This window comes from Pristiophorus japonicus, unplaced genomic scaffold, assembly GCF_044704955.1.
Source record: "Pristiophorus japonicus isolate sPriJap1 unplaced genomic scaffold, sPriJap1.hap1 HAP1_SCAFFOLD_348, whole genome shotgun sequence".
Classification (NCBI taxonomy): domain Eukaryota; kingdom Metazoa; phylum Chordata; class Chondrichthyes; family Pristiophoridae; genus Pristiophorus; species Pristiophorus japonicus.
Genome location: NW_027253303.1, coordinates 79657 through 104809, shown reverse-complemented (window position 1 = coordinate 104809; position 25153 = coordinate 79657). Strand labels below are relative to the sequence as shown.

The 25153-nt window shown below is 47.1% G+C and overlaps 1 protein-coding gene across 3 annotated transcripts in view; it reads left to right on the top strand.

Moving 5' to 3' along the window:
* The window catches only part of c2cd2l (c2cd2 like), a 158149-nt gene that overhangs the window by 121483 nt on the left and 11513 nt on the right, over nt 1-25153 (top strand). For all 3 annotated transcript variants that reach the window (XM_070872671.1, XM_070872673.1, XM_070872672.1), the window contains 6 exons: nt 351-464; nt 3458-3575; nt 5828-5951; nt 16854-16918; nt 20262-20389; nt 22706-22877. In XM_070872671.1, the coding sequence (XP_070728772.1) occupies nt 351-464; nt 3458-3575; nt 5828-5951; nt 16854-16918; nt 20262-20389; nt 22706-22877 (721 nt within the window). The remainder of the gene's footprint in view (nt 1-350; nt 465-3457; nt 3576-5827; nt 5952-16853; nt 16919-20261; nt 20390-22705; nt 22878-25153) is intronic.

The following is a 25153-nucleotide window of genomic DNA, read 5'->3' as shown; positions in this document are numbered from 1 at the left end:
GCCTCCACAGCTCTCTGGGGCAGAGAATTCCAAAGATTTAAGACCCTCTGAGAGAAGAAATTCTTCCTCATCTCTGTCTTAAATGGGCGACCCCCTTATTCTGAAACTATGCCCCCTAGTTCTAGATTCCCCCATGAGGGGAAACATCCTCTCTGCATCTACCCTGTCAAGCCCCCCTCAGAATCTTACACGTTTCCATAAGATCACCTTTCATTCTTCTAACCTCCAATGATTACAGACCCAACCTTTAGGTGTTGCATTCTGCCAGTTGCAAAGCAGGCCCCTTCTCCAAAACAATACTGAGAGGGAGATCGCAAATTTGTTTACCTCTTCTATTTTTGGCTGGACAGGGGAACGATGGAAAAGCAGATGTTTCCACCATCAAAGAACTGATTGAGGATACGATCGTCAGCACCAGTCCCGCCATGTTGGTCAACCTGAAGGCACACGTAGCAAATACACCGGTAAGTGAAGCCTTTGTTGCTTACACCTGTTTCACCTCTGTCGACGCACGTTCCCCTCACTCCTGCCTCCACCCCACCCTCCCCAGAAAAGTACACGCAATATAGAACTGTTCGCCCCCCTGATGCGTGCATATCAACGGGAACTTTGAATGTAAACTTGATACATACCCCTCGAGGCTCTGTGGTACAGTTGGTGTTCCACAGAGGCAAAATCTGTGGACATCCCTGCTCCAATGCAATCTCCAACTTCCCTCGTTTTGAAAAACAACAACTACTTTGCAAAACCTTCTAACCAAAGAAAAAGAGCCCTTGAACCTGAAAACAGATCTTTGTGGCCTTGACGTAGGATGAAGATAAAAATGGTCACATATGGTAAGAAATAGCACCTAAACAATAGCTTAAGATAGGATGACAGTCCCTTCTATATATTCTTATTCCCATATATAATCTTATAAGATTTGTAATACATCAGTTTTTCCACATGTGTGTATGTAGATATAGTGTGCACATATTTGTAACTGTATGTATATATATTCTGGCAGGGCGAGGGTGGAGATGCTGAATGTTATTCCCTTGGCTATAAGTTTGTTTGAAAACTAAAATTATTAGTTGCTCCATAACTTTGGAACTGCTGCTATAATCAAAGGAGAAATGTTAGGGGACCTGAAATCGTGCTCCCCACGGGTACAAAGTGCGCACTCTCACCCATGGGGTCCCGCAAGTTCCGGGTGTAGGTGTGCGAAGCGCATGCGTCTAAACCCGGCACTTGCGATCTGTTATCAATCATTTTGACAAATCGCACGCATCAGAAGGAAAAGGGCCTTCGCGGGCGGAGCATTGGGCTATTTGCCCAACAAATGTCCTTCAAATTCTTACGCCTGGTAAAAGCGGGCGTAAGGTCTGCTTTTACCAGTGTAAGAGTTTTACAAAATAGAAAAATAAAATGGTATAACTCATACATATATATATATACACATACATATATATATATGTATGTGTGTGTATATATATATATATATAGACACTGTCCATTAAGATAAGTTTATTTTTAGCCCTGTTAAAACATAAAAATTTATTTTTTTGAGAACATTTTTATGTATAAAATAATTAATTTTAAATGTGTAATGTTTTTAAAATTTATTTTCAGTGTTTTTGGGGGTATTCCCATTCATAAGTACGGCAGCTCCATTCATTCGGAATTACCATAAGTGTGAATGGGGATCCCCCTACTCTGATAGGTTGGGCCGGCCCACGTGATCCCAGAGACCCGTCCAATCCTGGGATATGTGGGCCCCTACGCTGGCCTTCGCGTAGAGCCCCAGGACTGCAAGTCGCTGGGACCACTGGGTACTTTATTTGCGGTCGGAGACAACCGCTCGCGGGAAGCCTCCGACTGCAATTTCTGGGCCAATACATTTTTGATGGACAAACTGAGCCAAGGCCCACGGTGAAAGACACCATCAAGGATCATAGAATCTTACAGCACAGAAGGAGGCCATTCGACCTGTTGAGCCAGTGCTGGCTCTTTGAAAGAGCTGGCCAATTTAATCCCACACCCCAGCGTTTTACCCCCATAGTCCTGTAAATTAGTCCTCTTTAAGTATATATCCAAGGATGAAAAGAGCAGGAGAGGAGATATGGTATAAGTTGACATCTTACATGACATGCAACTTGGGTTTGTTAGAGGAAGGGAACATTGTTAGAGGAAGGGAAGACTGTGGGTCATGAGGAATTCAATAGCTTTGAGATCCAGTAAAGGAACTAATTACAACAGTACTTATGATATGAATCAGCAGACATGCAAAAACAATTCAGCATTTAGAGCTACGGTAGCACTGTGTTTATGTTACTGGACTAATGATCCAGAAACGTGAGTTAAAATCCCACCATGGCAGCTGGGGAATTTAAACTCAGTAAATTAATTAAATCTGGAATAAAAAGCCAGTATCAGTAATGGTGACCATGAAACTACCGGATTGTTGTAAAAATTCATCTGGTTCACTAATGTCCTTTCGGGAAGGAAATCTGCCGCCCTTACCCGGTCTGGCCTATATGTGACTCCAGACCCACAGCAATGTGGTTGACTCTTAACTGCCCTCTGAAATGGCCCAGCGAGCCACTCAGTTGTTACCACGCGGATTGTAGTGGTTCGAGAAGGCAGCTCACCACCACATTCTCATGGGCAATTGGGGATGGGCAATAAATGCCGGCCTTGCCAACGACTTCCACATTCCATGAATGAATATTTTAAAAAATGTTTAGATTGAACATTGGCATGGCATAAAGAAGAAAGACTTGCATTTATATAGTGTCTTCCATGACCGCTGGACGTCTCAAAGCGCTTTACAGTCAATGAAGTACTTTTGGAATGTAGTCACACTTCCAATGTGGGAAACACGGCAGCTAATTTGCGCACAGCAAGCTCCCACAGACAGCAATGTGATAATGACCAGATAATCTGTTTTTCTTTATTATGTTGATTGAGGGATGAATATTGGCCAGGACACCGGGGATAATTCCCCCGCTATTCTTCTAAATAGTGCCGTGGGATCTTTTATGTCCACCTGAGAAGGCAGACGATTTAACGTCCCATCCAAAAGATGGCCCCTCCGACAGTGCAGCGCTCCCTCAGCGCCACAGTGGAGTGTCAGCCTAGATTTATCGTGCCCAAGTCCCTGGAGTGGGACTTGAACCCCCACAACCTTCTGACTCCAAGGCGAGGGTGCTGTGTCCACTGAGCCACAGCTGACATAAACTAATGTTGCTCACCCCACCTCATAGTAAGACTATTTCCTATTGCTTGCACACAGAGCAGCACTGTGTTGTCAGCCAATGGCAATCTGTAACACATTTTTGCCTGTCTGAAGGTCGGGTGAGGAAGACCGATTGTGAGCTCGGGATCCGGGAATGACAAATTAATAGCCCAACATTCCAACCGTACAACTGCATTCAGGGGGAATTGCCCAAGTAACCATTGTCTTTCCTCTGTGTAGGTGCCAGGCGAGAAATTTGGGAAGTGCTTGGCGTCCCCGTCAAAGGCAGCGCTGAATGCTGGGTGCAGGCTGGTGGTCAGGCAGCTGAAGGCAATTGTGAGCAGAACAGAGGAAGAGGGTAAGGTTTTGGGGTTACGTGTGACAATTTGTCCCATAATTAGGTGTTTCTTCAAGGAACACTGTCCCTCGGTTAGAAAGACGGGAAAAAAAACCCAACCGTGGTTCCTGCGTTGGAACGGGCTCCGATCATAGATTGTTACAGCACAGATACAAACCATTGAGCCCATCGGATCTGTGCCAGTGTTTTTCTCCACACCCAGTCTAATCCCCCGGTCAGTCCCTCTACCTTTTAATATTCCGCATTTTCAAACAATTATCTAATTTCCTTGTAAAAAGGAATTTCATTATTCTGCTTCAGCTTTGTGACAAAAATTCCACATTCTAACCATGTAAAAGAATCAATTATTTTTGTGATTGTGGTGCCGTTTTGTTGCTGTGTCACTGACCAATGGAAACAATCCATTACTATTTACCCAACTGGCACCCTTCATAATTCCAAAGACCACGATCACATCACCTTCTCAGCTGCACTGAAAGGAACCTCAAGTCACTGCTCATTCCTGGTGAATCGATGCTGCACATATTCCACACAAGAGTACGCTACATGCGTGCAATCCGCAAGTGGTTGAATGGCTTGGTGACACTCGGTGTCAAAGCTCACACACCTATAATCACTTAAAATGATGTACGACAGGACATCTGGTGCCCATGGGAACATATCCCAGCGAGGAGTCTAGATTAGTGAGAAATGAAGACACCAAAGGAAGAAATATCACGAAGAAAACGAAGACTTTACACAAGAAATAGGAGCAGGAGTAGACCATATGGCCCCTCGAGCCTGCTCCTCCATTTAATACGATCATGACTGACCCAATCATGGAGTCAGTTCCACTTCCCTGCCCGCTCCCCATAACCCCTTATTCCCTTATCAGTTAAGAAATTGTCTATCTCTGTCTTAAATGTATTCAATGTCCCAGCTTCCACAACTCTCTGAGGCAGCGAACTCCACAGATTTACAACCTTCTGAGAGAAGAAATTTCTCCTCATCTCAGTTTTAAATGGGCGGCCCCTTATTCTAAGATCGTGCCCTCTAGTTCTAGTCTCCCCTGTTATGTATGCATGTCAATGATGTACTGTTAACACTAGACCTGAATGTACCTTCACCCAGTATATACCATACCTGTACACCAGAGGGTGCTGCTGCTGGAGACCTAAGGGTCACCTGTACACTGCAGGTAACCCAGTATAAAAGGGAGCTCACCTCTTGGTGTCCTCACTCTAGGAGCTGCAATAAAGGACTAAGGTCACTACAGTTCAAGTGCCATACCCCTGACACATGGAGTCATTAACAGAGTGCTTGCATATACAATATCCCCCCATCAGCGGAAACATCCTCTCTGCATCCACCTGGTCAAGCCCCCTCATAATCCTATACATTTCGATAGGATCACCTCTCATTCTTCTGAATTCCAATGAGTAGAGGCCCAACCTACTCCAACCTTTCCTCATAAGTCAACCCCCTCATCCCCGGAATCAACCTAGTGAACCTTCTCTTTGAGTTGGAAGAGTTGGGAGCATGTGCAATTTCCCACTTTGCCCAGTTCTCAATCCCATCCATGTTGATATCAGGAAATAGTAACTAAGAGGCTAACCATCTCCCCGTCAGATGGTTCATCACATGGTTGGCTCAAGAGTGGTATAGGAAGAAAATGAGGCAGCAATTCGAGCAGATAGCACATCCTCAAGAAGTAAAAACACAAATAAAAAGAAATAAATGATATTGATAAGTTGCCTTTCAAATCCTCAGCATGTCCCAAACTGCTTCACACTCAATCAATTACTGTTGAAGTGCAGTCACTTATTTTGTAGGCAAAGGTAGTAAACAATTTTATGGACAACGATGTCCCACAAACAGCAATGAGATGAATGGTCACTTAATCTGCTTGGTGGTTTAAGGATAAATATCAGCCAATGGGAAAACTGTCTGCTCGTCTTCAAAAAAAATACCAGGGCATCCTTTATATCATCTGAAGAATTGGATTGGGCCTCACTTTAATAGCTCATCCAAAAGGCAGCATCTCTAACAATGCAGCACTCCCTCCATACTGCACTGAAGTGTCAGTCTAGATTATGTGCTCGCGTCTCTCGAGTGGGGCTTGAACTCACAAGTTCATTGAGCCACAGGCATTGAGCCACAGCTGACATTTCATCTGTAGTTGCTGATCTCTTAAGTGTGTTACTGCCGACGTGGACAGCAGCTGTACACTTTGTGTTGTGTGACTTCATGTTTTTTTATCTCGTGCCTTGTAGGAGGTGGAGAGCTGTGCTGTGTGTTGGAGCTTGATAGCCCTGCACAGCTGAAGAGAACAAAATCCGTGATTCCCAAGTCTCTAAGCCCAAACTCGGAGCTGAGGTGGAATGAGGAGCTGATCTTGTAAGTGACTTTTACTCTGCTGCTCTCACATGTCTCTCACTGCAAGACAAAGAAGCATTAAGGGAGACATGAGAAATTTACAGAATCTCACCGCATGAACACAGAAAGAATTAGCTAAGTTTCCATGAGAAAATTCCACAAGTCAATTGCGGGTTGGATATAGGACCAGTTCTTCTCGGGTCCATGACGTGACAATCTAAGAATCTTGAAATCACCTGCTTCCAAGCCATGTCGACCACAATGTTCAAATCCCTGCTTAGTATTGTTGGGAAGTATCCAATTCAATAAGCTGATAAGAGGGAGGAGAACATTGAGGAAGCCAGGAGAGCTGTGGGGGCATTGGCTGTGGTGGCATGATCTCGGAAGGTCAGAGTGGCTCGGATCTCCTGCTCCAGGTCACTGTCTAATTACCTCCTGCTGCAAAGTCTACGCACATGTGCAGAAATTGTGTGAGGGCAACATCAGGTTTGGCTGTGATGGGTTCTCCTAGTCGACACAGGCTGCCTAGATTTATAGATGTGCGAGATACCCAGGGGTTGCTGATGTGGCTGGAGGCGCCCATCGTGACTCTGGAGGAGCGGGCAATCTTGTAGCTTTTAAACAAATTATTCCTTTGATTGGCGGAGGGATGATCCAGTCAACGAAACGAATAAGGAAGGAGAGGACCAGTTGCAGGGGTAGGTAGGTGCACGGTAACCATTGGGTGACTATTTCAATTTGATTAAGTTGGAAAGAAAGACTTGGAATTATATGCCGCCTTTCATGACCACCGGACGTCTCAAAGTGCTTTACAGCAATGGGGTACTTTTGGAGTGTAGTCACTGTTGTAATGTTGGAAACGCAGCGGCCAATTTGTGCACAGCAAGCTCCCACAAACAGCAATGTGATAATGACCAGATAATCTGTTTTTGTTATGTTAATTGAGGGATAAATATTGGCCAGGACACCAGGGAGAACTCCCCTGCTCTATGTCATGGGATCGTTTATGTTCACCTGAGAGAGCAGATGAGGCCTCGGTTTAACGTTTCATCAGAAAGATGCCACCTCCAACAGTGCAGCGCTCCCTCAGCACTGCACTGGAGTGTCAGCCGAGATTTACTGTGCTCAAGTCCCTGGAGTGGGACTTGAAACCCACAACCTTCTGACTCCGAGACGAATCTGCTGCCCACTGAGCCTCGGCTGACACTTGGTGGGTATTTCTTTTTAAGTTACGATTATTATGTTCTTGGTGACCGAGAGTTTAATTAGGGTAATAGAATGTGATTCTTAAGCTTGCTCATTGTCGTGATGTTTGAGACAGTGTGGCTGTTTAGGGCTGGCTATGACTAGAACTGTATTTTGATGGTGGCACAGAACCACAATACAATTCTGAATTGTGATGATCGGTTTAATTCCAGGGAGTTGGGAAGATAGGAATTGCTAGACGAAAATAGACCACGGTCCCTCTAGTTCGCCTTCTACCATGGTCCAGAACTTAAAGAAGGGTAACTTTGAAGGTATGAGGCGTGAATTGGCTAGGATAGATTGGTGAATGATACTTAAGGGGTTGACAGTGGATGGGCAGTGGCAGACATTTAGAGACCGCATGGATGAACTACAACAATTGTACATCCCTGTCTGGCGTAAAAATAAAAAAGGGAAGGTGGCTCAACCGTGGCTATCAAGGGAAATCAGGGATAGTATTAAAGCCAAGGAAGTGGCATACAAATTGGCCAGAAATAGCAGCGAACCCGGGGACTGGGAGAAATTTAGAACTCAGCAGAGTACGACAAAGGGTTTGATTAGGGCAGGGAAAATAGAATACGAGAGGAAGCTTGCAGGGAACATTAAAACGGACTGCAAAAGCTTCTATAGATACATAAAGAGAAAAAGGTTAGTAAAGACAAACGTAGGTCCCCTGCAGTCAGAATCAGGGGAAGTCATAACTGGGAACAAAGAAATGGCAGACCAATTGAACAAGTACTTTGGTTCGGTATTCACTAAGGAGGACACAAACATCCTTCCGGATATAAAAGGGGTCAGAGGGTCTAGTAAGGAGGAGGAACTGACGGAAATCCTTATTAGTTGGGAAATTGTGTTGGGGAAATTGATGGGATTGAAGGCCGATAAATCCCCAGGGCCTGATGGACTGCATCCCAGAGTACTTAAGGAGGTGGCCTTGGAAATAGCGGATGCATTGACAGTCATTTTCCAACATTCCACAGACTCTGGATCAGTTCCTATGGAGTGGAGGGTAGCCAATGTAACCCTACTTTTTAAAAAAGGAGGGAGAGAGAAAACAGGGAATTATAGACCGGTCAGCCTGACATCGGTAGTGGGTAAAATGATGGAATCAATTATTAAGGATGTCATAGCAGCGCATTTGGAAAGAGGTGACATGATAGGTCCAAGTCAGCATGGATTTGTGAAAGGGAAATCATGCTTGACAAATCTTCTGAAATTTTTTGAGGATGTTTCCAGTAGAGTGGGCAAGGGAGAACCGGTTGATGTGGTGTATTTGGACTTTCAGAAGGCTTTCGACAAGGTCCCACACAAGAGATTAATGTGCAAAGTTAAAGCACATGGGATTGGGGGTAGTGTGCTGACGTGGATTGAGAACTGGTTGGCAGACAGGAAGCAAAGAGTAGGAGTAAGTGGGTACTTTTCAGAATGGCAGGCAGTGACTAGTGGGGTATCGTAAGGCTCTGTGTTGGGACCCCAGCTGTTTACATTGTGCGTTAATGATTTAGACGAAGGAATTAAATGTAGTATCTCTAAATTTGCGGATGACACTAAGTTGGGTGGCAGTGTGAGCTGCGAGGAGGATGCTATGAGGCTGCAGAGTGACTTGGATAGGTTAGGTGAGTGGGCAAATGCATGGCAGATGAAGTATAATGTGGATAAATGTGAGATTATCCACTTTGGTGGTAAAAACAGAGAGACAGAGTATTATCTGAATGGTGACAGATTAGGAAAAGGGGAGGTGCAACGAGACCTGGGTGTCATGGTACATCAGTCATTGAAGGTTGGCATGCAGGTACAGCAGGCGGTTAAGAAAGCAAATGGCATGTTGGCCTTCATAGCGAGGAGATTTGAGTACAGGGGCAGGGAGGTGTTACTACAGTTGTACAGGGCCTTGGTGAGGCCACACCTGGTGTATTGTGTACAGTTTTGGTCTCCTAACTTGAGGAAGGACATGCTTGCTATTGAGGGAGTGCAGCGAAGGTTCACCAGACTGATTCCCAGGATGGCGGGACTGACATATCAAGAAAGACTGGATCAACTGGGCTTGTATTCACTGGAGTTCAGAAGAATGAGAGGGGATCTCATAGAAACGTTTAAAATTCTGACAGGTTTAGACAGGTTAGATGCAGGAAGAATGTTGCCAATGTTGGGGAAGTCCAGAACCAGGGGTCACAGTCTAAGGATAAGGGGTAAGCCATTTAGGACCGAGATGAGGAGAAACTTCTTCACCCAGAGATTGGTGAACCTGTGGAATTCTCTACCAGAAAGTTGTTGAGGCCAATTCACTAAATATATTCAAAAAGGAGTTAGATGTCGTCCTTACTACTAGGGGGATCAAGGGGTATGGCGAGAAAGCAGGAATGGGGTACTGAAGTTGCATGTTCAGCCATGAACTCATTGAATGGCGGTGCAGGCTCGAAGGGCCGAATGGCCTACTCCTGCACCTCTTTTCTATGTTTCTACCATCCTGTTACATAAGAAATAAGAGCAGGAGTCGGCCATTCGGCCCTTCTAGCCTGCTCCGCCATTCAATAAGATCATGGCTGATCATCCACCTCAAATCCATGTTCCTGTACTATCCCCAAATCCTTTGGTAGTTCACACAATACAACGATAATGAGTTGTTGACAAGTCATGGCAATCAATGTCCATCAAACAGACCCAGACATGAGACGAGGAAACCCTCCAGTGGTGGAGAGCTTGGGGAACCACAGGTCCAAAGTCCCCTGTTCCTCCCGAGCATGCTGCACTCACCATATGTCATGTCTCAAATTAATGATTTTATGGGCTGGAAATTCCCCAACCTTGTGCCAGCTTTTTCGGCGCTATCTTGCCGTTTTTGGCGGAAAACGGTGAATCGGGAAATTCGCTGAAGTCTTGCGCTGGCGGTTTTTAAATACCGCTGGGGAGCCAACCGCCAGCGTGCAAGACTGGAAAATGCGCTTTTACCCGATAACTGGCTCAGCGGTGACCCGTAGATAGGACCAAAAAAAAACACCCGGGGAAAACCTGCATTGCAGCCCTGGCAATGGCGGTAGTTATGAAGACCTGCAAAAAAAGGTAAATTAATGTTTTTATTTTTTAATTCTTTTGCAGCTATTCCGTAGAAAAGGTTTTTGTGAATGTTTTGTGATTTTTTTTGGGGGGGGAATTTTTTGGGGGGGTGTTTTCCCTCCTCCCTGGGTCCAACTCTGAGCAGTTTTGGCTTCGTGCAACGCCGATTTTTAGTGTTGGCCGCATTTTCTCCCGAATGTTAGGCCTCGGAATCATAGCGCTATTTTTGGCGGGAAAATTACCGCTATGACTAAAAATGGAATTTCTCAACCAATGTATCCGAATGTTGTGCTGGGTTTACGGCTTGGCACCATGGGCTCCTCGGGAGAGAAAATAACTCGGGACCGAAGGTGTCTGATGTCAGTTCAGTGACGCGGCCTCCCCTGGACCCCGTCAGCTGTAGCCTTCTCAAAGCCCCATTTATGCAAAGAAACAAGTCCCAGTATTTTGACTTTTTTTCCAATGTTGGCATCGCTACAAAGGCCAGCAAACTAGCCTGAAATCCCAAACCTTAGCCGGCTTGCTCATCACTGAGAGCGGTAACTCACTACAACATGTGAGCACTATTTAGTAGGCTTTGGCCCGAAGGGAATTGAAGGCTATTTTTGAGGGATTTCTAAACGCTTCAACAATTTTATCAGCAGCTGCAGCCATTCCGCCTCTTAACATCTGCCACTGCATTTACCTGGGAAGGGGTTGGGTGATGGCTGAAGTCTACAATGGGCAAATTCACAGAGCAACCTCTTCCAACAGACTGATTTGTAGTGGCCTTAATTAGCCATGTTCGAGCGAAGCCCGTACTAATTATTAAGGAGCTGTGGATCACCACCTGGTGACAGCGATTCCGAACCTTTAAAAAGGCTTTTAAATTGCCCGCACGGACATGCTCTAAATTTTTTTCTGTGTGTTGTTCAGTCAGCTGAATAGCTTCTGGCGTAGAAAATTTAATCGTGAGAAGGCAGACTGCAAATTACTAGCTCGCAGAGTTTGATCACGAGCCTCAGAAACATGAGAGGAGAACCACTTCATTAGCACCGCAGAAAGCAAAATGGTTCCAGACATAGCCACATTGGAGCTAATTTAACATGTTGTGCAACTGGAACCGATTTAAACAAAGAAACGTCTGAACAAACCAATATTGCGCTCGCATGTACCCAGCAACAGATGCATTTGTTTTAGGAAAGCTCCCGTTGTCCATTTTATTTGCTTTTTCCAGATGAATCATAAGCGGAGCATGCTGCAGGTACAAATTGCACAATTCAGATCATAAGAACTTTAGCAACAGGAGCAGGAGTCGGCCATTCAGCCCCTCGGGCCTGCTCCGCCATTCAGTAAGATCATGGTGGATCTTCGACCTCAACTCCACTTTCCTGCACCCGGGGGAGCACTAACGAAAACCCTCGCGTTAAATTCTGGAATCCATTGCGCTCGCTCCGAAGTCCGATTTGAAATCCTGCTGTCGGACTAGTAATGCGCCCATTAAGGTTTTCAAAATGTTAGCAAGCTGTACCAGTAGGTCTGTCTGCCGCTGCAAACTGGGAGGCTCACGCACCGCGCTGTGTGTACACGTTGCACTGACTGTGTGACCCTCCGAGGGAAGCGCTTCCTCCTCCCTTTCAGTAGCCGCCAGTTAACGCCTGTGGAAGGCCGTACCGACTGTGTTTTCGGACGTGATTAGTGGCGGGCGCTAAATGAGGCGGCCGCACCGAATATAGCGAGCGGGGGCGCTAACGTGGTCCTTGCACCCGACGGACGTCCGGATCGGACGGATAGTCAGCAGACCGGCGCGAGCGTTTTGCGCCCCAGTTAGCCCTCAACTGAATTTTCTGACGGGGCACTAGAAGCTGCACACCTGGTCGCTGAGCTATTACACGCTGTAACGCCCCTTCTGGCCACTAACTGAGGAGCTGGACAAACGAATTTCCACCCCACTAGAACCTTATAGTTCAGAAGTTACTCATTCGGCCCATTGTTCCTGTGCTGGCTGTTTGAAAGCGCGATCCAATTAGTCCCACTCCCCAGCTCCCTCGCCATAGCCATGCAAATATTTTCTTTTTGAAGTGTATATCCGACACAGTTACTATTAAATCTGTTCTGAGTTTAGATGAGGAGATCCGGAGATCAGCAAGTGAGCTGTATCAGCAGATGTCTGTGCTTATTATGGGGTGGTTATCATTAAGGGGCTTGACAGGGTAGATGTGGGGAGGATGTTTCCCCCTCGGCTGGAGAGTCTAGAACCAGGGGTCACAGTCTCAGAATAAGGGGACTGAGATGATGAGGAATTTCTTCACTCGGAGGGTGGTGAATCTTTGAAATTCTCTACCCCAGAGGGCTGTGGATGCTCAGTCTTTGAGTATATTCAATACAGAGATTGATAGATTCTTGGATACTAAGGCAATCGAGGGATATGGAGATAATGGGTAAGGTGGAGTTGAAGTAGATCAGCCATGATCTTGTTGAATGGTGGGGCAGGCTTGAAGGGCCGATTGGCCGACTCCTGTTTCTTATTTTGTTGTGTAATCTGTTTCAATCACCCTTTCAGGCAGGGCATTGCAGATCATAACAACTCGCTGTTTCAAAGAAAAACCTCTCCTCGTCTCCCCTCTGGATCTTTTGCCAATTGCCTTAAGTCTGTGTCCCCTGAATACTGACCTTCCTGCCAGTGGAAACAGTTTTTCCTTGTTTACTCGATCAAAACCCTTCATCTGTATTTAATATTTATATAGAGTGCTTGTCGTTCTGATGTATTGTGGCACATGGGGAGTGGGTGTAATTACAGTGTGTCAAGTTTAAATCCATAGTGTCTATTTATAAATGTGGTCATAGGAATTTATCATGGAACAAACTGGCAGGAAGTGCTTGCGGACAAAAGATTTTCTTGGACATATATCTACAGAATCGCAGAATTTAATAACGCGGAATAGGGCCACTGAGCCTATCGCACCAGCACCACAGCTCTGATGAATTATCCATTTCGTTCCATTCGTAGAATTATAGAAGTTTTACAATGCAGAAGGAGGCCATTCGGCCCATTGTTTCTGCTCCGGCCGACAAAGAGCTATTCAGCCCACTTCCACTTTCCAGCTCTAGGTCCGTAGCCCTGTAGGTTATGGGAGTTCAGGTGCACATCCAAGTACTTTTTGAATACGATGAGGGTTTCTGCCTCTACCACCCTTTCAGGCAGTGAGTTCCAGACCCTCTGGGTGAAAAAAGTTCTCAAAACCTTTTGGGTTTTTAATCTGTTTTTTGCCTCTCCCAGGAGATCACATGGCTCCGGTTGAGGTGGAGTGTAGAATGTTTCAGTGTAAGGGGTGTCGCAGTTGTGTGAGGCAGACTGGTTGGGCTGGGTGCTCTTTGCCTTTCCGCCATTGTTCAATGTTCATGGGTTTGTATGTAACCTTCAGGGCTGCTGACCGAGGCTCTTTGTCGAAATGGCCTCCTCCTGCGCTGTAAATTTCTACGTTTCTATGTTTCAACTCCCCTCTCATCCTTCAACCAATTACTTAACAAATGCATTTGACTCCCATATCATTTTCAATGTTTAAAATGAGCTCTCCGCTGTGCGCTTAAAATACAAAATTCTGCGTTCTCTTGCGGGTTGGAGAATTTGATGTGGCAGAGAAGGATCCATTCACTACATGTGCACACGCACGTACGTGTACACATGTATGAAAGACTGCAACGCAAAGCGGAATCATGTACGCAGTGAACAAAAAACGCTGGGAATACTCAGCAGGTCGGGCAGCATCTGTGGAGAGAGAAACAGAGTTAACGTTTCAGGTCTGAAAAAAAGTTACAGATGTGAGAAGTAGTGCTGTTTTCGACCTCTCTGGCCAGGAGATGGTATTGCAGCAATTACAAACATTAACTCTTTGACAGAAGTGCCCGTGAATAGAAATGATTAGATAGGATTTGATGCAAAAAGTAAACCATTCCTAATTGCATAGACTCCAACCACGGGGCATGATTTCCTTGCTGTGTTAGGGTATAGCACAATTGTAAACCTCTTCCCTATAAATGACCTTGACCTTGCACAGCGAGATGGCTGAGGAAATCCCCCTCCTCCCAGGAACCTCCGGAGAGGGGCTGGAACATTCACGGCTGCATTGCTATTTTGTCACCTGAAATCATCAGTTGTCATGGCAACTCAGACCCCCACCCGGGAAGCTGCTCACTGACCCTGAGATGCACATTTCTGAGGCTGCAGATTTATGGGGGTGATTCTGGGGGATCTGATGGTTTCAGGGTCAAACCATGGAATGAGGTTCACGTAAGGCCGCGATTAAAACAGTTTCTCAAAACATGAACAAATCCACCTTTCATCTAAAGCCTGAGGGGATTTGGCCTCCGGGCTTCCCCCTGTTCCAGTGGCGGAGATCTTGACCTCTGCTTGGGAGCTCCGCCATGTTTTGGAATCCATTGCGCAGAACAGTGTGAGCGGGGACTACGCCCGGCATGACTACGTAGTGGCACACGGTGCTGGCGACCAAACTGTAGCCAACCTGATGTTCCTGACCGGGGATAACTGTTGTCCAGAGCTGTATTTTGCCCCGCACCGTAATTCAATTCTAACTTCTGACGATCAATTTAAGCTCGGGGAACTGCAGCGGCTTTTCAACTTGGCACCGGGTGATCCTGGGGAAGGAAGGCATAGTTCGGGACTGGTGGCGCTCGACGTTGGTTCTTCTGCGCTGTGCACGTGGCCCCCATTGGCGATTGCACCTGGCCCTCCAGTGTTTGCCAGAGGGAGAAACTCGGTTGGTGAGCATCGCCCGCCCGAGCGCCGCGTTGTCGGCGCCTGCCATGAACTTCAGTCACGGTTTAGCGGCAGCGCTGGTGGTTTGCGCTGCGCACGCTAGCCCCGCCCACTCAGTGACGCCACCGAGCGACGCCCCGCGGTTGCGAACTTGACTGCTTTCGCCTGCCGTAGCGCCCGCCGCTACTTCCGACAAGGAAGGCAGACGTCACGGAGAAGCTACTGGGCGGGGGGGGGGGGAGGGGGGGGGGGGGGGGATGTGTCCGAGGGGGAGCCGGCGAGCTGTGAAAATGAAATGTTTTCCCATTAATGCATCTCTCCGAGATGCTGCATACTGTGGTTCAGCTGCCTTGGCTTTTCTGTAATGGTTCGGGTGGTCCATCCGACCTCCCCTTTAGGCGCTGGGATGCCGGTTTCCAAGTGCCGGAACTTCAGCAGCGCTCCCACGATAGCGCCCCAGGAATCGGGGTTAGCGCACTAAGGGGTGGGTGTGGTTCGCTTCCCATAGTGCTCCACTCCCTCTTGGGCGGGGGCTGCAAACCAGTATCCCAGTTGGAGGCGGTAACCATCGCCCGGCACTAAATTTAATGACCAAGCGGTGTCACCGCCTCAAACCAGGAGGATACCGAATTTCCACCCTTTAGTGTTGTAACATTGGCACTGGTGGCATCTCTGACTCATCGATCAGACACCAGTAAATCGCAGAGTGATGCAGTTGCTCGGTAGGAAGTGTGCAGGAATGGCAGGGTTTATAGATGCTATAACTGGGTTGTGTCTGGAGAGGGCATTTCGAGCTGATAAGCAGCAGGGTGAAGTAATGGTGGTTAGAGGCTGGTCACCAGCGAACATAGGAACATAAGAAATAGGAGCAGGAGTAGGCTACCTGGCCCTTCGAGCCTGCTCCGCCATTCAATAAGATCATGGCTGATCTGATCTTGGGCTCAGCTCTACTTCCCTGCCTGTTTCCCATAACCCTTGACTCCCCTATTGTTCAAGAATCTGTCTATCTCCATCTTAAATATATTCAATGACCCAGCCTCCACAGCTCTCTGAGCTAAGGAATACCAAAGATTCATGACCCTCTGAGAAGAAATTCCTCCTTATCTCAGTTTTAAATGGTCGACCCCTTATTCTGAAACTATGCCCCCTAGTTCTAGATTCCCCCACGAGGTGAAACAATCTGTGACGTGAGGAACTAACAGTATCACGGAACTAGAGCGATGAACGGTATTGGCTTCACTGCAGTTTTACTTGTTGCATCAATATGCTACAATAGGTCCGATGACAACACACTTATCTGAAGGAGTGATTCTGCGATTCCAGAACTCTATAACCGGCGATCACAGGCCGTGCGCGCCACGATTTTGTGAAGCGCGCGGCCTCTGAGAACAATTCCCGCTGGAAGTGCCGGATCTTGGAGTTACCTGGAATGTTCCACCTCTGTCTGGCTGGTGAACAATCTCTCCTGCATCCAGTGCAGCTAATATTCCCACTCCAGCTGCAAAAAGGGGTGGCATCACATGCCAATGACCCATTTCCATAAATATAGAATCACACAGCACAGAAGGAGGCCATTCAGCCCACCGGGCCTGTGCCGGCACTTTGAGAGTACAATCCAATTAGTCCCACTCCCCTTGCTCTCTCCCCATCGCCGTACAATGGTTGTTCTGGTATTAAGATCCCTCACAGGTATATCACCAACCTGAAACGTTAACTCTGTTTCTCTCTCCGCAGATGTTGCTTGACCTGCTGAGTGTTTCCAGCATTTTCTGTTTTTATTTCAGATTTCCAGCTCCCGCAATATCTTGTGTTTGTATCGCTTGAGTAAAGTGAGTTTTCCCCTGATGTGTTGTGTGTTTTTTTGCCAGTGAGCTGGGAGCAAGAAGCAGAGAGATGAAAATGAAAATCGTGGAAAAGTCGGAGCGAAGTGAAAGTAAGTGTTGGCTCGGTCAAGAAGGTCCTCATTCATTAGACTAATTGGGAAAGGAAGAAAGTACTTGCATTTATATATCGCCTTTCATTACCTCAGGATGTCCCAAAGCGTTTTACAGCCAATGAAGTACTTTTGAAGTGTAGTCACTGTTGCAATGTAGGAAACGCAGCAGTCAATTTGCGCACAGCAAGCTCCCACAAACAGCAATATGACAATGATCCAGATAATCTTTCTTTTAAGTGATCTTGTTTGACGGATAAATACTGGCCAGGACACCGGGATAACTTTCTTGGGCTTGCTGATAAGTGGCAAGTAACATTCGTGCCATACAAGTGCCAGGCAATGACTATCTCCAATAAGCGAGAGTCTAACCACCTCCCCTTGATATTCAACGGCATTATCATTGTCATATCCCCTACCATTAACATTGACCAGGAACTTAACTGGACCAGCCACATAAATACTGTGGCAACAAGAGCGGGTCAGAGGCTGAGTTTTCTGTGGCGAGTGTCTCACCTTCTGACTCCCCAAAGCCTTTCCACCATCTACAAGGCACAAGTCAGGAGTGTGATGGAATACTCTCCACTTGCCTGGATGAGTGCAGCTCCAACAACACTTGAGAAGCTCGACACCATCCAGGACAAAACAGCCCGCATGTTTGGCACCCCATCCATCATCTTCAACATTCACTCCCTCCACCACCGGCGCACCGTGGCTGCAGTGTGTACCATCTACAAGATGCACTGCAGCAACTCGCCAAGGCTTCTTCAGCGGCACCTCCCAAACCCATGACCTCTACCACCTAGAAGGACAAGGGCAGCAGGTGCATGGGAACACCACCACCTCCACGTTCCCCTCCAAGTCACACACCTTCGTAATTTGTAAATATATCGCTGTTCCTTCATCGTGGCTGGGTCAAAATCCTGGAACTCCCTCCTTAGCACTGTGGGAGCACCTTCACCACACAGGACTGCACCTTCTCAAGGGGCAATTAGGGATGGGCAATAAATGCCGGCCTTGCCAGCGACGCCCACATCCCGGAACGAATTTAAAAAAAAACTCCCCTACTCTTCTTCGAATAGTGCCATCAGACCTTTTTTCTTCGACTTGAGAGAGCAGTTTAACGTTCGAAAGACAACATCTCTGACAATGCAGCAATCCCTCAGTACTGGAGTGTCAGCCTAGATTTTGTGCTCAAGTCTCTGAAGTGGGACTTGAACCCACAACCTACTGGCTCAGAGGCAAGACTTTTATAATCGAGTAGATTATGAGGCACTGAACATAGATAATTTAATGTGAAAATGTTGGGAGTCCAGAACCAGTGTAACATAAACAGAACCTGGGTCAGAATTGGTCGTCTTGTAAAAAGATTGGGACATAATTCGACACTGACTTGGCACTCCTGCATTTACTTATGCTGACTGCTGCTCCCTCATGTTCCTTCAGTGAGATTGAGTGATACCTGTAACTCGGGATGTTACCCGATTCCAATTATCCTCGGCTGTCCTGGTGAGCTCTGCAAAATCTCACTTCCACCTAATCTGACATGTGCAGCAATCCAGACATCGGGATCTGAACTTACAGCTGATTCATTCGTGAATCGGGAATTTTCCTTGTGCACATAAACGGAATACAAACGAACAGCGTTGAATCTTTGGGCCCAATTTTGGCCATGACTTGCAGCAATTTTTTTGGAGTAAGTTGTTTTGTCTGGTGTAAGTTTAAAAAAATGCCATTTTCCCCCAAAATTTGCTCCAGAGTAAGTCAGTTAGGTATGATGTTTTTTAGTTGTTTTTTTTTCCAAAAGGGGGCATTCCCAGACACCTCTGCCAGTTTTGGCCATTTATGCCACTTTAGCCAGCAAAAACGTACTCCACATCGACTTTGATCAGCGTATGTGGCCAGCTCTGAAAAACCTTGCGGGCAGTGAAGAAAAAGCAGTGCACATTCGGCAGACGTTGGGGCAGCGATAGGGGAGGGAAGGGAACTGGAGAGGACCTCAACAACCAAGCACCAAACATTGCAAGGAAAAGCTCAAACAATTAAAATACTAATAAGAATGAAGTAAATCCTATCAGAGGAATGCGAACTGCTGGCCGCGATGTCATAGGGGTGGGGAGGTGGGGGGGCGGGGTAGCCAGAGAGAGAAAGATGCTGGTATATAAAACACTCTCTCTTCCCCCCCCCTCCCCAAACTCTCCTCTTCCTCCCCCCCACCCCCAATCAAAACTCTTGAAGCACGCACAACCACTAAATAAAAAATAAAACCGAAGTCCTACCTAGGCCCGGGAACTCGGCGGGCCGGCCGGTGCGGGAGGCCACTCGGCCGGAGATAGGTTGCGGCGAGATCGGGGCGTCCCTTCGGCCGGGAATAGGGGCTGCGAGATCGGGTCCTGCTCACAGCCCACAGGACGCGCTGGGAGGGCAGGAGCATGCGCCCAGACTTCACTGAGCATGCGCGCAGATGCCGGCAGTGCTTTCTGCGCTGGCCTGATGCTCCGCCCCCCCCCCCCCCATAGACTGCACGCCACGCCACGACTCCGGGGACTCCGAAGAGCGGCCAGGATGGGGCCCCTTTTTTCTGGAGCCCTTTCCAGCGCGCAAAGTTGGCGCGTTTCAGGTCAGTGCGCCGAAAAAACAGCTTGACTCTTTAATACCATTTTTCGCTGGTTGGCAGGACTAGTGAGGGCGTTCTTAATGGGTAGGCTCATTTCTACTCTCTCCATTGGTGGCCATGCCTTCAGCTGCTGGGCCCTAAGCTCTGGAATTCCCTCCCTAAACCTCTCCGCCTCTCTACTCCTTTAAGACACACTTTAAAACTTAGCTCTTTGACCAAGCTTTTGGTTATCTGCCCTAATATCTCCTTATATGGCTCAGTGTCAAATTTTATTTGATAATCGCTCCTGTGAAGTGCTTTGGGATGTTTTAGTATGTTGAAAGCGCTATTTAAATACAAATTGTTTCATGGAAGATGGATTGCACCCCGTGTAAGAAAATCAGGGGAATGTCACTGACGCTAAAAAGCGACTAAGAGCTGGTTGGCGCACTGGCAAAGTGGGTTGATGGATTGACGGAATGTGATGCCATGCAGTGACGGGGCGTGAATTTATGTCCATGACTTTTCACTATGTCAATGTCGCGATCTTGGTTGGGTCATTGAAGGGAGGAGAAGCCAGCTTGTTGGCCTGTTGGAGTGTGTGAAGGTCGAATAGTGGTGTGTCAAATAACTCAAAGGGCCGAATGGCCTATTCCTGCACCTATTTTCTATATGAAGCACCCTGGCCTGCTCTTGGCAGTAACAGAATATAAATAGGAATCACATAGCCCGTTCATTCTTTTGCAGGCACGTTATTGGGGCAGAGCATGATCCCACTGGATTTATCTCGGAGATCACCTTCAGGATGCCAGAACTTTCCATTAGCGGCCGCTCAGGGGTTGTCAAACACTCCCGCTGGATCAGTCTCACTGGAGGTAACCTCACTGTCCTGCCTATAGCTTTTTCATTTCATTTAACTTTCCCCATTTCTGCTTCCTTTGAGTTAGAGTGATCATGCAACCCTGTTTCCCGGAGACAGCTCCCGGATAAGGGGCCGCCCATTTAAAACTGAGAAGAGGAGAAATTTCTTCTCTGAGGGTTGCAAATCTGTGGAATTCTCTGCCCCAGAGAGCTGTGGAGGCTGGGTCATTGAATAGATTCAAGGCGGAGATAGACAGATTTTTGAGCGATAAGGGAGTAAAAGGTTATGGGGAGCGGGCAGGGAAGTGGAGCTGAGCCCATGATCAGATCAGCCACGATCTTATTGAATGGCGGAGCAGGCTCGAGGGGCCAAATGGCCGACTCCTGCTCCTATTTCTTACGTTATGTTCTTGTGAGGTACGGTGTCGTCGGACAAACAATGTGTTCGGAAGAGTCCCTGGTTCAAGAAACCTGTCCCCGAATAGACTAGAGCCACAATCATTGGAATGTATGTGCATCATACCGTTCGACATAATCACAGTTTCAGGTCAAGGGACTCAACGGTGTTATTGTATTATTTATAACCGGTATCTGAATGCGTTTCAATAGTCTGACATCACATCCATGGTAATTATATGCACACTTGTAGTGCATATGTGCAACTGTTAAAATATAGGCTGCTAAAAAATTTACCTCACTATGCTTTGCAATCTTTTTTCTGCCCTGGCTACTTTACTGTGCTCCCACCCTGTGTGTCCCTGGATTTGGTTTAGGAAATATAGTCACCCTACTTTTAGCCTCCTGTGGCTCCTCCTTGGCCTCTGGTTTCCCGTCTTTAACCAGGAGGCGCTGGAATTCTCCGGAGGATCCAGCTGCACACTCAACGGAACGGCAGCATAGTGGTCATGTTACTGGGCTAGTAATCCAGAGGCTAATGATCCCGAGACATGAGTTCAAATCCCAGCACGGGAGCTGGGGAATTTAAATTCAATGAATTAAATACATGCAGAATAAAAAGCTTCGTATCAGCAGTGGTGACCGTGTAACTACCGGTTTGTCATTAAAAAATCCACTAATGTCCTTTAGGGAAGGAAATCTGCCGTCCTTACCCGATCTGGCCGACATGTGTCTCCAGACACACAGCAATGTGGTTGACTCTTAACTGCCCTCTGAAATGTCATTCAGGTGTGACACATTTCCAAGGACAATTATGATAGACAATAAATTCTGGCCTTGCCAGCAATGCCCCACATCACATGAATATATATTTTTTCTAAAGCTGAAAGATTCAAATCTTTTCCTTTCCTTCCATTCTTGGTGTGAATTTGCCAATAGCTGACGCAATGTATAAACCGGCTCGAGACCATGAACATCTTCCGTTTAACAGGTGCATCCTCCTCTCAGCAATGGCACAGAAAGTGTGAGCAAGTTCAAACTGAATATAACGAAGGAATGAAAGGCTTCCTCACCTTTAAGTAGTGAATGGCTAAGCCACAGAGGCCAGCCAGGATCCAGGTTCAATCCCCGGCCTGTGCAGAGCACAGCTGTGATGGTGCCGACAGTTGAACTGCTCGCCAACACGCACCATCAAAAATGCCTCGTGAGCAAGATAGCAGAAGTTTGATGGTGGCCATGGAAACATGAACATAAGAACATAAGAAATAGGAGCAGGAGTAAGTCATACGGCCCTTCGAACCTGCTCCGCCATTCAATCAGATCATGGCTGATCTTCTACCTCAACTCCACTTTCCCGCCCAATCCCTGTATCCCTTGATTCCCTTAGTATCCAAAAATCTATCGATCTCAGTCTTGAATCAACTGAGCATCCACAGCCCTTTCAGGTGGAGAATTCTAAAGATTCAAAACCCTCTAAGTGAAGAAATTTCCTCTCATCTCAGACCTAAATGGACGATCCCTTAACCTGAAACTCTGCCCCCTAAGAGAGTCACTACCTTCAGGAAGGTCGGAAGTAAGGGAGGAAAATTAGAGATAGAACCATGTACCCAGAAAAGCCGAGGGCCCAGGGGCAGCACGGGCCAGCCCATACTGCGATATGTGCGCTCACTAGGTCCATGCAGCAGAGCAGGTCTCCAGTCATTTTGGGTAACCCTGGCCACTGGATAAAGGCCGAGCTCTGTCGAGCCCGTGTGGTGGCTGATGTGCAACGGTCGCCCCACGTTAAAAAAATCCTCGCACAGGCATCTTCCACCCAGGACCGGAATATCGGGTCCTTCATTGAAACATCTGTGAACTCATGTGGAAGCAAGTCATCCCCATTCGAGAGACCGTGTGTGATGATGAATAACAACAATGGATTTTATTTTTTGCAGTTGGTTTATGTAGAGGCTGCAGAATCCAAGACAGTCCAATCACTGGTCCCTCTGCGAACAACTGTTACCCCTACAAAAAAGATCGAAATGGATCGAACCATAATGCCTGACGGAACTATAGTAACAACAGTAACAACTATCCAATCCCGGCCCAGAATGGATGGAAAGCTGGGTAAGACTTCTATATCTTTTTGTGCTCCTCTTGATGATAGGGTGCCGTCTCTTCCAGGTATGAATTGGAAGATTTAGTTCTGGGAATGTTTTACGATCATATTTCAAAAATAATTGGAAAAGTGGTCTGTATTTTAAACCCTGGATTTTATAGAAGGCGGCATTATGTGTGAAGTGTTCCAATCACTAGGGGCTGATTAACCACGGGGCGGTTTAACCACAGGACGGATTAACCGCGAGGCGGATTAACCACGGGGCGGTTTAACCACGGGACGAATTAACCATGGGGGCGGATTAACCGCGAGGCGGATTAACCATGGGGCTGATTAACCGCGGGGCGGATTAACCATGGGGCTGATTAACCGCGGGACGGATTAACCGCGGGACGGATTAACCGCGAGGCGGATTAACCATGGGGGTGGATTAACCGCGGGGCGGATTAACCATGGGGCTGATTAACCGCGAGGCGGATTAACCATGGGGCTGATTAACCGCGGGACGGATTAACCGCGAGGCGGATTAACCATGGGGGTGGATTAACCGCGGGGCGGATTAACCGCGGGACGGATTAACCATGGGGGTGGATTAACCGCGGGGCGGATTAACCGCGGGACGGATTAACCATGGGGGTGGATTAACCGCGGGACGGATTAACCGCGAGGTGGATTAACCATGGGGGTGGATTAACCACGGGACGGATTAACCGTGAGGCGGATTAACCATGGGGGTGGATTAACCGCGGGGCGGATGGGGCTGCAGCTGCAGGCTCACCAAATAAATGTTGGGAAAAAAATATAAGGCCTCCCAAATAGGCTGAACAGAATAGACAATAAGAGAGGAAAAACAAGACCGAGGAAAATATTGTTTATTGGCCTAATGTGTACATACCTGTTTTTGCAGAGACAAGATCTTTACTATTTATATATATGTATAGAAATCTAGTATTGCAATGTTAATCAGAACCAGAACACAAGACTCCCAAAACAAGCGCTCTACTCGGAACTCCTACACGGCAGGCGAGCCCCAGGTGGGCAGAGGAAACGTTTCAAGGACAACCTCAAAGCCTCCCTGATAAAATGCAACATCCCCACCGACACCTGGGAGTCCCTGGCCAAAGACCGCCCTAAGTGGAGGAAGAGCATCCGGGAGGGTGCTGAGCACCTCGAGTCTCGTTGCCGAGAGCCTGCAGAAAACAAGCTCAGGCAGCGGAAGGAGCGTGCGGCAAACCAGACTCCCCACCCACCCTTTCCTTCAACCCCTGTCTGTCCCACCTGTGACAGAGACTGTAGTTCCCGTATTGGACTGTACAGTCACCTGAGAACTCACTTCTAGAGTGGAAGCAAGTCTTCCTCGATTTCGAGGGACTACCTATGTTGATAATATACCTACTTGATGCAGAATATATGCTTTCATTGTTGAATATATCGGCCTATGTTTTCATACTCAGAATCAGAATCATATATGTAATGTAATGAACATGAACAAACATAACTATCGGCCCGTTAGGATCAGTTGCCCCAGACCCATCAGGCCCTGAATCCGTCCCTGCCAATCGCACAAGTGCCCATCTTTTTCCAAAACGTTCGGTCTGGTTTGGACTCATGCAGCTTGACCATATTTCCCGAACGTGAGGGGGGGGCTGATTGACGGGCTTACCTCATTGTTGTGTGAGTGTTTGATTGTTGATCGTTGAGAGTTGATTGAGTGAATGTGCATGGGTTTCCATGGTGATTGGTACTTTTTTTTGACCAATTGCAAGACAGTGGCAAAGAGGAGAGATTAAAGCATTGTGCATAGTTGCAGTCGCATGGAATTCAAAACAGTGTATGTGAGACTCACACAGAGAGGGAGAGCTGCCTGAGCACTGGCATGAATCCAGCGTGTTAATGAATAGCTTTGTTCTTTCAATGCCGTGTTAGCACAGCGCATAGATGCGTCTGTTGCCTTTGCAGATTCAGGTCGGGTTCTGTTGCCATAGAAAATATGTGTGACCAGATTCTTCTGTGGGTGGGTTCGATAAAAACACAAGGCATTTTAGGAGCAGGCGAAGGTCATTAAATCCAACACATTTGTCCATTTCTGATCAAACAACCCCGCGACCAACCTTCTCACCATTTCCCTCAAACTCTTCTCCAGAAACCCCTCAGTCAGTGGTGTTCACTGGTAACTTGTTGCACAAGTCGATTGCACTTTGGGTGAAAAGTTTCACTGACTTTTTAACTCAAACATTTTGATTTTTACCTCCTGATATTTGAGTCCTTTGACATAAATAACCTG